The 14,621-nt window shown below is 44.6% G+C and overlaps 1 protein-coding gene across 7 annotated transcripts in view; it reads left to right on the forward strand.

The window, feature by feature from the left end:
* Positions 1–14,621, forward strand: part of TARBP1 (tRNA guanosine 2 -O-methyltransferase TARBP1) — a 252,721-nt gene that overhangs the window by 199,447 nt on the left and 38,653 nt on the right. For 5 of the 7 annotated variants that reach the window (XM_085887174.1, XM_085887179.1, XM_085887177.1 and 2 more), the window contains 3 exons: positions 747–828; positions 10,369–10,540; positions 10,808–10,996. In XM_085887174.1, the coding sequence (XP_085743300.1) occupies positions 747–828; positions 10,369–10,540; positions 10,808–10,996 (443 nt within the window). Of the gene's footprint in view, positions 1–746; positions 829–10,368; positions 10,564–10,807; positions 10,997–14,621 lie in introns of all 7 variants that reach the window. The other 2 variants (XR_015059772.1, XR_015059771.1) reach the window with 1 other exon arrangement.

Here is a 14,621-nt window from a genome sequence, read left to right on the forward strand (position 1 = left end):
CCACCAAATTTGGGTGACAACATTAGGCTAGGGTAGGGATGTTTAATTGCAGAGGTCATGCCGATCATTCCGCCAGAAGTGTCAAAATGGCCGACATCATCTATTTTGGGGAAAATCGCATAAATTCCTTCAAAATTCTTCTTCTCCAGATCCACCAGTCAGAATGCTACCAAATTTTGGGTTGTATGGGGACATGGTCCTGATGTTAAATTGTGGATGCTATGCCAATCACATGACCAGAAGTGTGTCAAAATGGTGGTCCTGCAAATTCCTTCCAAAATCTTCTCCTGATCCACCAGTCAGAATGCTACCAAATTTGGTTTGTAACATAAGACCAGTGGAGGAATATTCAATTGCCAGTCATTTCGATCACGTGAACAGAAGTGTGTCAAAATGGCCGACTTAGTAAATTCCTTCAAAATTCTTCTTCCCCAGACCCACCAGTCAGAATGCTATCAAATTTGGGTTACAACATTACGACAAGGTCATAATGTTAAATTGCAGAGGTCATGCCGATCACATGACCTGAATTGTGTCAAAATGGTGGACTTTATAAATATTTTGCAAAATCACCTAAGTTCCTTCAAAAATCTTCCTCTCCAGACCCACCAGTCAGAATGCTCCCAAATTTGGGTTCCAACTTTAGGTGAGGGCCCAGATAAGCTTCAGGTCCATTGGTCCTATTTTTATTATTTTATGCCAAGTAGGCAATGTCTAATTTCACCATCCTTTTGTGTCAATTTCAGCAATGTTGGCAGAAACTGGCGGAAGATTAGGGACAATTTCTTCTTCGCTAAGTTTCATCCTGTCTTGGACTACAGTCTGCAGGTAAGATTGAGAACAGTTCTCATTACGTGTTTTATTTTAATAATTTCTTCCATTTTATTTTATTTTTCACACAATTTTCTTCATCAATTTGGTACAGTTACACTGTAAATATTTGGCTTCCACAATGCTAGCCAATGCATGTATATAATATTGAGTTATCAGGTGTTCCAGGCAAATACACAAAGGTTGGGGTGGAACACAATCTGCAAAAATGATTTGCTCTTGTTGCAGTATTGTGGATCTGCTGAAGCATCAATTCGTAATTCAATTACTCTAACGGTTTACACAAATGATTGGTGGGGAAAGAGCAGAAATGAGTCGGTAGGAAGGGCAGGCAGCTTGGCAGGGTGAAGGTTGAGGGGGGTGGTTGAGGAGTTGTGTGAAAAAGGTGAAAATTGGAGAGATGAAAAGGAGAGTCCAAAATATCGTTTGTTTCCATCTTCTGCCTTTGACCTGTTGAGCAGGAAGGCAGCAACATGTGCAGGTAATAAGTGATAAGATGATGGCATCATGTGGTGTGTATTTACTGTTGGTGAGGCAAGTAAAACAAAGTCATTGCTACTGTGAAGGTTTTCTTTCTCATAGTTGGCCAATTGTAATCCATGGTTCTGAGATAAAGAAACCATTGAAGCAACCTGACTGCCCACCAATGTTTTTTTTTTTCATGGTCCAGATCCTAGGGCCTAGGCCATTAATTAAGCTTCTGTTCCTTTGATCTGATTGTAAATACAGTGCCTTCAGAAAGTATTCACAACCCTCAACTTTGGTCACATTTTGTTGTGTTACAGCCTGAATTTAAAGTGGATTTAATTTAAAAAAAAAATTGTCACCGATGTAGACAAAATACTCCATGAATGACAAAGTGAAAACGTGTTTTTAGAAATTCTGCAAATTAATTTAAAATGAAAATCTGAAATATCTTGCGTCAATAAGTATTCAACCCATTTGCTATGACATTCGAAACTGAGCTCAGGTGGATCCAATTTCCTTTGATCATCCTTGAGATGTCTCTACAACTTGATTGGACTCCACCCATGGACAATACAATTGATTGGACATAATTTATAAAGAAACACACCTCTCTATGTAAGTTCCCACAGTTGACAGTGCATGTCAGAGCAGAAACTCCACCATGAAGTCCAAGGAACTGTCAGTAGAACACCGAGGTTGAATTAAAAGGAGGCGTAGATTTGGGGAAAGGTATAAAACAATTTCTAGTGTTGAAAGTTCCCAAAAGCACAGTGAGCTCCATCATTAAGAAATGGAAAGAATATGGAACTACTCAGACTCTTCCTCGAGCTAGTCATCCAACCAAACTGAGCAACCGAGCAAGAAGGACCTTGATCAGGGAGGTGACCAAGGACCCAATGACCACTCTGACACAACTGCAGAATTCCTTGGCTGAGATGGGAGAACGAACCTGCCGGAAAGTCGACAATGTCTGCAGTACTTCACAAATCTAGGCTTTTTGGGAGAGTGGCCAGATAGAAGCCACTCCTGAGAAAAGGGCACATGACAGTACACCTGGAGTTTGCAAAAAGGCATGTGAAAGACTCCAAGAGCATGAGGAAAATGATTCTGTGGTCTGATGAGACGAAAATTAAAGTCTTTGGTCTGACTAGAAAGTGCTCCATCTGGCAGAAACCGAGCACAACTCAAAACCCATCCAACACCTTCCCTACCATAAAGCATGGAGGTGGCATCATCATGCTATGGGGATGCTTTTCAGTTGGTGCTAACTACCCACACCCAGCTAACTGGAATGATGACAATTGAAGTCACCACATCACATATGAGGAGGAGAGAGTTGGGATGAGAGGATAGAAGTTGGTCCATGTTTTCGGAGAGCGAGATGTAAATGGAGTCATCACTGTTTGGTGGACGGGACAACACACATATAAACATGAGGTGGGAGTGGAGGGGAAGCCGTAGCCAGAGGTATTTCTGGTGGTGTGGGGGAGATAGGGCGGTGCATGGTGAGTGAGGAATGGAGTCTTTGATTTAAAAAAAAGAGCAACTCTGCCACCTGAAAGATGCTCATGTGTGTCATACCGGAGGAGGGAGTAACCAGGGAGAGATACTAGGGAGTCAGAGACGTCTTGAAGGAGGAAAATTTGTTTTAAGCAGATTGTGTCTGGTTTGTCAGTGGCAACCTGTATGGAAAGATGTGTCAGGTTTGAGCGAAGGTCCCGGATATTTGAGGTCCACACTGCTAAGGAAGAGGGAGGAGAGGATGAGGGAGGAGGGGGGGAGGTAAAGAGAGTTGTTGAAAGCATTGTGGGGGGTTGCAGAATAACGAGGGAAGAGGGCAGGATGAGGAGGAGAAAAGGCTCGGTGGTGATGGGTTGAGGTACAGTGGGGAGTAATGAGAGAGGGGCAGAGAGAAGTTGAAGATTGGAGGAGGTGGAGTGATGAGGTGGAAGAGAGAGTGTAGGGGATGGAGGCAGCTTTGTGGATGTGATGGGGGCAACTTTGAGAAGGGGCAGTGAGGGGAGATTGGAGGGAGAAGGGTGAGAGGGGAGAATTGAGGGAGAAGGGTGAGGTGCGAGTTTTTGAGAAAGGTGGGGGGAAGCTTGGAGGGGGGAAAAGTATGAAGGTTGCTTTGAGAGACAGTGGTGAGCGGAAAGCTTTGTGAGGGAGGGGAGACGATAAGAGCCGGCACGGTCAGGGTGCAGGAGGGTGATGGGAGAGGTGGAGAGAGGTGAAGGATGAGACTTAGTGGAAGTATGGTGAAGAAGGGAGTGGGCAGTTGGAGGTAGGAGATTTGAGGGGTTGGGAAAAGGGGAGGTGTGCTGAGAGGAAGGAAGGAGCATGTTTGTGGTTTATGAGTGTACTGATTGATAGAGTGAGATGTCTGTGAGCTTAGAATGGAGCCCACAGATGCTAGAACACCGCACACTTTGGGACAACAGAGGAGCTGATACTGAAACAGAAGACAGTGAAGAGGTGCTAAGAGTGGAGGTAGGATGAGGGGCAAGATGGGAGGGGTAAGGAGAGCGGATAACAGGTGAGGGGTAAGGAGGAGGTAGATTTAAGGAGGTGGGGTGAATTGGCACTGAAGTTGGAAAGTTGGAAGTTGGAAAGTAAGCATGATTGATGGAACCCGAACATGGATTGCAAACTGGGGTTTAAAATATTTTTAGCTCAGATATGTGATTGAAGACACTACTTGAGGGATGCAATAAAGAAGAATTAAGGGAATGGAGAAAAGAAACATTGTAACAGTGGGACGTTTTTGACATGGGATGAAGGAAAGGTCGAATTGAAAACAGCCTTTTGAAGTAAGAAGAGTGGTGAATTGTGACACAATACCGAGAACCACACGTTTGAAAGAGGAAATTGGAACATTTTAAGAGATGGTTTATTACTTACGAAATCTAACGATTTCTGTTTTACGAAGAGTCGTATATTGATGACTTCCATTTCTGTGTGTTTGTTTGTTTGTTTGTTTGTTTGTTTGTCGGCACGATAACTCGAGAACGGAAGAAGCTACCAATGTCAAATTACACCACGTGATTCAGGAGGGTGATGGCTCGCGCTGATTAGATTTTGGTCAAAATCGGTCAAAGGTCAAGGTCACAGTGAGGTCAAACATCCAAAACATTCGATTTTTGATGGTTTGGTACAGAATCATCGTAGAAACTTCTGGTTTGCGTCGCTACCTTCTCTCGAGACAGCTTTTATTAGACAAGGTCATAGGTCAAGTTGACGATTTCGTAAGTACCAGTCTATGACTGCTTGTTTGTTTGTTTGTTTGTGAACAGTATTACGGAAAATCTCCTGGATGGATTTCGACGAAACTTGGTGGGTGGATTGGGTATGGTCCAAGGATAACTCCATTAGATTTTGGACTTGGTCCAAAGTCCAATTAGGTCGCTATGGCGGCCATTTTGAAAAAAATATTAGAATTTTTGTTTTTGCATTTCCACGTTTTAAGTGATTTCCAACCAAAAAAAAAAAATTTGTAAGAGCAAAAAATATAAATTTTGCACCTTTTTTTTCAAAAAAATTTCGATTTTTTTTATTTTATTTTTAATTTTTGGCATTTCTGCATGCGCGTCGATCTTGTTTAGTTTATTCAATCGTGGTTCAGTAGAGTCTGATCCGTTTTGACCTACAATGAATAGGATATCAGGTTCACTTAAGTGACCCAGCAGTATTGGCGCCGGAGGTTTTTCACTCTACCAAGTGCTCCCCCTCTAGTTTGTTGTTGTTTTTGTTTTTTTACCTTGAAACCGAAAGCGCACAAGATAATGTGCAAGTATGTGATTGTTTTATTTTATTTTTGTCAGGTCAGATTAGATCTGTGACTTGCTTACAGGTACCATGTAAACCTGTACTACCCTGTTCCATGGTCGGGTTGTCGGTGACTAAACTGTTTGCCCCACCTGATTTCCTGGTGAGGAGGATGTATGGATGGAGACATCCAGCAGGATTAAAAACAAAACATGTCAAAGGACGGAGGAGCTCCTTGTGAGCCAACGGCCCTCCATATCTAGTTCCCAACTGTCTGCTGACGTCCTCTTGCAGTTGGGTTACTTTTTATTTGGAGGTCGGTGGCAGGTTTTGCACTCCGGCCACCGTAAAACCCTTCATTCCGCAAAAGCATTAAAAACATCTGAAAACCCACTCCGTGGGAGTACCTTCTGTGCAGCTGCCCTTCACAGGGCAGCTCACCGGATAACAGGATTGGGGCAAAGCCTTCGGGACCCCCAATCTTTGATAGGAGGGAAACCACGGGGTAACCTTCCAGGGTCAGATTGCAGTAGTGTGTGTCGGGGTGGTGCTGAGGTGTCGTCCACCAGATGGCGGTCTCCTTGGGTTAACCTGAGGTGGTCCCTTTGGGTGGGTGCCTGGAATGTCCTATCCCTAAAGGCCCAGTCACACCTTGACGTTTTAGCCAGGAATGGCAACGTATAAAAACGCACGTAAAACGTTGGCATACGCTGAAGTTTTGAGGTTTTTTTTTAAGTTTTGGTCGTATTCATAACGTGTTGGTCGTATGCATAACGTATTAATAACGGGCACAGAACGTTTCGTTGTGTTAAAGATAACTTATACCAACGAATGCTTAGCCTGTTCTCGGCATTCACAACCTATGCCCAACGATAGTTTAACTTAGTCATAGTGCGCTGCACGTATCGCCGACGAACTCGTGGCGTTCTCTGTTAAAAACCTGCCGCTCGCCGATTTAAATCATAACCGCCTGAAAATTGAAGTGTCAACATCGCAGTCACACCTTGACGATTTAGCCAGCATATGCCGACCCATGAAAAATTGTCTAAAATGCTGGGACACGTCAAATACGGTATGGGTAAGTTGTGTATACGTTAGCAGCACGATGAAAAACAATGAAGTACGCTGGCATATTACGTGGTACGTCTAGTACGTTGTGAAATTTCAAGCATGCTGAAAATTTTACGACGTACTCGACGTATGGCTCACAAGTTCCGCATACGCTGGCGTAAGTTCTCGACATACTCCACAATCGTTTACACACGTCGGCCACACGTTACTTGTAAGTTACTCCTAAGTCGAAACACGTTGAGGTAATGTTTAGCATAACCGAAACTTAATTTTTAACCTATGAGTAACGTGCTTTGAACCTATGAGTAGCGTGCTTTGAACCTATGTGTAACGTATCTCAACCGCACATTGGCGTATGCAGACAAATTTGATTGACGTCTTCCGGACGACCATAGAACTTACTGAACGTGTTTCTAACTTACAGCTACCGTATAATGGCGTATTGGCAGCGTTTAGGGAAATTGGTATATACAAATGGGCTTCACAAGAGGAACCCGTCAGTGTTTCTGACTCCATGTTGAGTAGATGTCAGTGTCAGTGGCAGTAGCAGTAGTAGTAGTAGTAGTAGTAGTAGTAGTAGTAGTAGTAGTAGTCGTAGTAGTAGTAGTTCGAGAATTTAGTGATGTCGATGTTATTAGTAGTAGTAGTTCGAGAGAATTTAGTGATGTCGATGTTGGTAGTAGTAGTAGTTCGAGAGAATTTAGTGATGTCGATGGTAGTAGTAGTAGTAGTAGCAGTAGTAGTAGTTCGAGAGAATTTAATGATGTCGATGTTGGTAGTAGTAGTAGTAGTAGTAGTAGTACTTTCAAGTAACGTGTTACAAAATGTGAACAACGTTCGTGTAGCGTGCTTACAAAACGTTACTCATAGGTTAGAAATAACTTTCGGGTACGGTAAACATTACCTCCAAGTGTTTCAACTTATGAGTAACTTACTAGTAACGTATTTCAACGTGTGTCAACGATCGCATAACGTGCGTACAACTTATGGCCAGCGTAGCGGAACGTGTGAGTCATACGCCAGCATACGTCGTAAAATTTCAAGCATGAAAAAATTTGAGGAAAACCCAAAAGTTCAACGTTTAAAGCCAGCGTACTACCACCCAAGGCAGTGTTTTTCAGCGTGGTCTTAACATATACAAAACGTACCCATAACGTATTGGACGTGTACCAGCGTTTTACACAAATTTTTGCAAAAATCGGCATAAGCTGTCTAAAACGTCAAGGTGTGACTGGGCCTCAAGAGATGAAAATCACCTGTCTCTGTTATCTGAGCTCAAATAAGAAGGCGAATAAGAATTTTGTCTCTCAAGCGACACTGGATACCTTTGACTCGAGTCACAGGGCGAGGCTGAATGGTAGAGCTGAGCTGTTCAGGGATCTGAGGCATAGAACTGCACGTGCACTAAGGGTGGACAAGGAGGCCGATGTGTGAGGAATCTGTGAGAGGCAAGTGCATCACCTGTGGTCGTGATTTTCATCCTGCTTACAGGGCAATTCACACATTGTGTTCCTCCAAGACCGTCCCTCGGTGTACTGCAGTGAGAGCAGAGGGTGGTGGGCTCTTGATAGAGGAGTCAGACGTGAAGGCCCGCTGGGCCGGTTACTTTGAGCGGCTGAACCAGGCTGATCCACCAGCTGTCGAGTTGGATGTCAGGCATGTTACTATCCCTATTGCTGCCCCTCCAATCAACTGTGGTCCACCATAGTTTGTGGAAACACAGGCTGTGGTGAACCAGTTGAAATGGGGTAAAGCTCCTGGGATCTGTGGTATCCATGATGAACTTCTCAAGGCTGGTGGGAATGCTGTACTCATGTCGTTGCATTCATTTCTGTGCTCTGCCTGGAACACAGACGTCATCACAACTTACTCGAATAGTGACCTTGTTCACCCCTCTGGAAAGGGAAGGGTGATCGCCAAGACTGCAACAACTACCGAGGTGTGACGCTGCTCTCAGTGCCGGGCAAGATCTTTGCTCAGATAACTCTTGATAGGGTTCGCCATCATCTGCTTGAGCATCAGCGCCCAGAGCAGTCAGGCTTTACACCAAAGAGGTCAAAGATTGACCGTATCCTTGCTCTTCGTGTCCTCACCAAACACAGATGAGAGTTTCAGCAGGGGCTGCTTGCAGCCTCTGTTGATCTCTCTAAAGCGTTTGATTCATGAATCGGGATGCCCTCTGGAGGATTCTTGGTCTTCATGGGGTGCCACCAAAATTGATCGATCTGATGTCTGAACTATACTCTGGTACGGAGAGTGCTGTGAGATGTGGTGAGTGCTGGAGTTCATTATGCATGTGTCCTGGCCACCACACTTTTCAGGACTTGTGTGGACTGGATTCTGGGGAGGATGTCAGAGAGATCAAGATGCGTTGCATCATTTGGGAATGTCAAGATCTCTGACCTTGATTTCACAGATGATGCAGTCGTCTTCGTGGAGACTCCAGATATCCTTTTGGGGGCCCTCCAGGTGCTGAATAGGGAGTCGGAGCCACTGGCATTACGGGATTTCTGGGTCAAAACTGAGATCCAGGCTTTCAATGACATCTTGTATGCTGCTATCCTGTCTGTACCTATTTCTGGCGAGGATGTTGAGGTTAGGAGAGATTCACTTTCCTTCACAGTGGTAATCAAGTCTCTGCTGGCTGTGAGCCAGAGGTCAATGGACGTCTGAGTCGGACCTGACGAGTCATGAATTCACTGGATCATGGGGTGTGGTGCTGCTGGTACCTGTGCTGGAGGATGAAAGTCCGAGTCTTCAGGTCCTTGGTGTATCCAGTCTTGCTGTATGGATGTGAGACTTGGACTCTGGCCAGGGAACTCAGATGGAGACTTAATTCCTTTGGTACCAGGTCTCTTCAGAGAATCCTTGGCTATCGCTGGTCAGACTTTGTGTCCAATGATCGTTGCTGAGAGAGATTCAAGTGAGATTTTTTGCCTGCGTAGTCCGTGAGCATCAGCTGCGGCTATATAGACAAGTGGCTCGTTTTCCTGACGCTGATCCTGCTCACCAGATTTTCTCAGCGAGGGAGCCTCGTGAGTGGAGGGAGGAGGCCAATGGGTCGACCACGTGCCTCGTGGTTGCAGCAGGTTGATCAGCATCTCAAGGAGATGGGGATGGGCCAGGCATCTGCCTGGGGGGGTGGCCAGATGGATGTCCCTGGAGTGCAGGTGGAAAGTGGATGCAGCGACGTGCTGCTCCATAGCATGCTCCCATATCTGACCTGACCTGTGTGATTAATTTGTAAATTGGTGCCCCTTTATATGAACTTTTCTCGAGCAAGACTTGGTACCTCCTAAGAACACAAGGGCAGTACAGCACGCACACAAAATTTTTTGAATGTCCCTTCTTTTCTGTCGTTTGACATTTTCTACAAGCTATGCCACGTCCCTTCTTTTCTCTAGTTTGCCACATTGCACATACCATATAAAGGGCCTTTTCTATGCCCATGGCATTTTTCCCAAGAATGAAGGTTATTCCATCACTGAACACAATGTGTGCCTCTGTTGGCACCTCCGTTGTGCTATAATCCTTAATAGTATGCCTTGAAATTTCCCCACAAACCGATTGATCCATTAAGGATTCTATTTGTTTTGGCATGATGCTTTCACGCTTAGGATGATTACTCTTCCAATCCTCCCCTCTTCATATTCCCAAGAACCTCTGGTGTCAGAAATGACATTTCTGCTTTTGCATAGGAATGATGGTTATTCACGATGTTGCCTCTTTCGACCACTTTTTTTTCCATTGAAGCTACGAGCTTGTGGCCCATTATGGTGCACTTTCATGCTCGATGGTGTACAAAACCACATCCGAGCTCACTTTGCTTGTGTTGTGAACTGTGTGCTTTGTTCGACTTTCTAAGTTATCTGATATGCAAATGTCGCTGAGAACATGTCACAATTGCAAACAACAAGCAACCCAGTGTGAGGTCACTTTGCTTTGGGCTTGCATTAGCAATTGGTTCCTTTCGCTGTCTTGTGTTGTCTATATTTCTCAAGCACTGGACACAATTGTCTTGATGAAGTTTTTTTTTTCAAACCCCCTCTCCCCCCTCCCCCCATTTTCCTCACCCTCACCTCTTTTACTCATGTAGTTGCTTCCAGTACCACATGCAACTCATTTCAGTCCATGCCAGATCATTTGTTTTAATCTTGATCATAATGGCCCTCCTTTGGGTTGTGAGACACAAGAGATAGAATCAAAGAATACTTATTTTTGTAACATTTCCAGACGATCTTCCACACTCTACCTCGCCTTACGGGCCTCAATGATGATGAATGGATTGAACCAGGCCGCTTCACACTGCACAGAGAGGGCAGCCTCCATGCGATGCTGCCATTGTACAACACAAGAACAGATCTCATTGGCCTCGAGGTCACGCCTGATACACAGCGATGTCCAGGTGCTTTGGGACACTACACCCAGGTATCTTATTACACTCGACCATTAACACTTGAGACTTACCAAGGTGATGTACTACTTACTCTGTGCACATACTGTACACACTCCCAAAGCAAATCCAGTACATTGCATTCATACAAAGGGCAGGAGGTATAAAAATAAAAACATTTGAGCTTCAGAACAACACCTGTGACTCCAATTCGTCTCGTGATTCCAATGAATCAAAGTTTATCTCGGTCGTGCACTGTGTTGCATTTTCCACGACCAGATGGAGAGGTGGAAGACCTCAAGAATGATGTGCAGAAGAAGGTTGTACCCGGGAAAAACATGATTCCTGATCTCAACTTGCCAGCCTCTTTAGGCAGCCAAGAGAAGCCTCACCATTCAGGCCCGACTGCTTCAACCGACGGTCTTGTGGTTGTGGCATCACTGATTGACAGACCCACCAATCTCGGAGGTGCTGCCACATTCCCATTCCATATCCACTTGCATCTTTTGCATGTTCATTCCTTTCTCGTCAGCATTTTGTCTCCTAACACCAAAGGTTTTTCTTACATCTATCTTTGAGCTGATAAATTCAGTATCTTAAGCTTTTATAAACACAAGAAGGTTGCACATGTCTGCTTCAGTACAAGCACATTTATTGGATTTGGGACTGAATTTGAGGAGACCCAAAGAAGTTAACATTCTAGATTAACAATGCTTACCTCACTATGACTGCCAGTTTCTGTGACTTTCCTTACCACTTCCTGATGCAATTATCTTTACTTAATGTGAACCACCTATTCCCATTGGCTCCAATAGACCTACCTGTTTGTGGGTTGGGGAGTGGAAGAGCTCAGTATACAATAAAATTGCATAAGCAAATGGACAGCCCTTCCTGACCAACACCCACCCCTTATTCCCCCAATTTATTTATCCCTTCATGATCGCTTGAGATCCTTTGCTGAAGTTTATTGTTTTTTTTCATTGCCAGGGACTCTTGTTTTTTTTCATTCCTGTGATTAGCCATTTTGTTTAGTGCCCTTGCTAATGTTTGATCACCCTTGCCGTCACTATCCCACAAAGACAAAAACATTGCTCATCCTTTGGTCCAAACCCAGCAAGGAGCAGCATATGTCCTTCAGCTGTATCTTAATTTTGGTGGTTCATTTCTTTGGAACCCATCTGGAGGACATTTTTCTCTATCCTTATTTAGTTTTCGTTTCTCTGGTTACCTTCACACAATTTGACATACTAGCCGATTCACCGGTTACCACGTGACCGTTTTTTCAGATTAACACATCCACTTTTGCTGCGTTCACATCTCTCTCAACACCCTGGTTGCACCAACCACAATCGCTTATCGGTGGGGTCCATCTCACAGTTTTACCCTTGCCAAAGGACAAGGTGTTGCACTTTGGTCTATTCTCTCTGCCTGTCTGCCTGCATATAATGTGCTGACATATGACACAAAACGCCACCTGGTGGTAGTCAGCATTACACGTTATCTTTTTTTCAACCGAGTGCATCTACAAAGTATGTACAGTTATAATTGGAGTATGTATATAAAGTACAGTATGTCCTAGTGATGGTCTGATGAAACACAAACCACATTTAAAAAAAAAAAAAAATACACATAAAACAAGTCCTGACAAGGGTCTGTGATCTCAGATTGCTCTTTCTAGTTTGATGTGGCAAACCTATCTGAACATTGCTTACAAAAATACATTGTCCCCTCTCCATAAACTGCAGAAACTTCTCAATGAATATGCACACAATTTTCACCTGGCATCGCAAGGAATTCAAGCACGGTCTGTTGCTGAGGTTTGCTGTCCATTGTCATGCTGATTCACCAGTTGTAGAAGTCCATGGACAATCTTAAACTTTCGGAACATACTCTGGTATGCCAAGGCAGGTTCGGATGGCATTGGTATCTCCCATCCCGAATGCCCTGGCCAAATGGTTGAGCACCAGAAACTCCTTTAAAGGAGCTGATCCTCATCATCTTTTTGTCACCAACCTTCCAGTCAAGCATGTTGTCTTCCTCACTGAAATCAAAGTGTTTATAGTTGATAAATCCGGCCTCGAGCTCGGGCACGCTCAACGTCTCATAGGCATGATGAACTTCCATGTGGAAGGCATTCACCAAGAGCTCTTTATGTGGCTCCAATGCTTGTCACAACTCGTCACTGAGCGTCTGGAGGTTGGCTTCAATATCCTTGATCGACGGCAGGTCAGGCAATGGTGGGAACAGACTGTCAACACCGAGAAGGTCTAACTTTTCATCAACGTAATTGTCAGCATGGCATTTATTATCAAGTGGATCGAGCTCAATCACTTCTGCCATTGTCATTCGATGCAACAAGGTTGCAACAAAGGTATTGAACAAATTCCACAGAGGGTTTAATTGTGAGAACTTTGTCATCCCGATAGCTCTTGCTGTTGACTTGATGTTGACAGTTGGTAGGAATGACTAGAGCAACAGCAGTTGTTGGGAACGACAATGATATGGCTTCTTCACATTGTCAACACAAGCATAACCTTTAGTGCCATCTACGAGCCCCCCTGGGGGTTCAGGGCATTCGGCAAAGTGTGGTTATCACCAACAACCCTCAACAATTGATAAAAATCAGACACTGCTGGTACAATTTCCGAATCTTGGTGAGTACGGTATGATTGTCCCAGGAGCAGTATGTCTCGCCTTCAGAATCACCTGCCGGTGACGAGCGATAGAGACAACTGCACTGTGGTCCAGAGCCTGGGCCGCATGGTCGTGAAAAAGACCAACATCAAAATTGGTGGCAATGAGGTGATTAGTATAGATGACTCTGATGTCTTCCAATGCTACTGCGACCTCTGGAAAACATCCTGTGGGTGCAAAAATGCAGCGTACCCCAGGGCATTTTCACCAACCATGGCCGAAATGTAAACAGGCATAGAATGGCAACTAGTAACAAGTCTGAAAAGAAGCTGGACGCAGCCATCGCAGCTGCCTATGGAAAGCATTTCTACATCCCGCTGGACTTTGAACTGCTTGAGACCAACATGCCATACCACCATGAGACAGACTTGAGTACGAGCTCACTTGTAATGACTATTCACACGTTCTCGTGGTTAAAAACAAACCGGAAGCCAGCTACAAAATCGAGGACATCTCGCTTGAGGACGATATGATAACACATCCAGAGCTGGCACAGTTAATTTGCAGTCAGTGCACCAGCCGCCTTGTAATCGACTATGACAGAGTCATTTGCCTCTGCAGTCTGGCTGTGGACAAAAAAGGCACCCTTTGGATATCAGCATGCAAGATATCCTCATGCCTTTTGAAGATACCAAAGAAAATAAAGGCAATGCCAGAGACACTGAGGACTTCTACAACTCCAAAATCACCAAGGTGGAGGTGACCATTGAGGGAGTCGCCAACCAACTGCACACCCAAGAGATGCGCACCTACCAGCAGTAGGATGAGGGCAAAAATTACTTTGCAGGGATTGTGGGGAAGAAACACCATCCACAGGCTGTAATGGTGAGAAAATGCTTTAACATTGCAGATGTAACCCTTGGGGAGTTTCTGACCACCAAGTACGCACTGTGGCTGGACCTGCGATCAACCAATGGTGTAGAACATTTGTGGAACATGCCCTAAGCTTTGCCACCGAAGGCTGGAGAACGCCTCTGAGGGAATTACCATCCACATCACAAAGACGCAAGAGGCCGAGGGCCCAATGGACTTATACCTATATGTAATCATGGATGCCGAGCTCAACATAGAAAATGGCCACTTTGTACAGGCTATCTATGCCGCCTGACGTTTGTCGTAGTATGCAGCTTCCACGTGACCCGCACTCTGCCCTGATATATGGTCAGACCTTTTGTGGTAAAAATGGTATTTCCACTGTCTTCTAGAAATGCCTCCCGAGTGTGCCGGCTGCAGGACCGTATTTAGGGACGGACCAACAGCACATTTGTACAGAGCCCAAACTCCAGGGGCCCACGAAAAACATATGATACATTTATTTATTTATTTATAAAGCTGGTACAGGTTACCCTCATCATCACGTGTGTTCTGATAACGCGTTTTTGCTACAGTGCAGATTTAA

This window comes from Eptatretus burgeri, chromosome 7 (genome assembly GCF_056783735.1).
Source record: "Eptatretus burgeri isolate ZD-2024b chromosome 7, Ebu_testis_v1, whole genome shotgun sequence".
Lineage (NCBI taxonomy): Eukaryota > Metazoa > Chordata > Myxini > Myxiniformes > Myxinidae > Eptatretus > Eptatretus burgeri.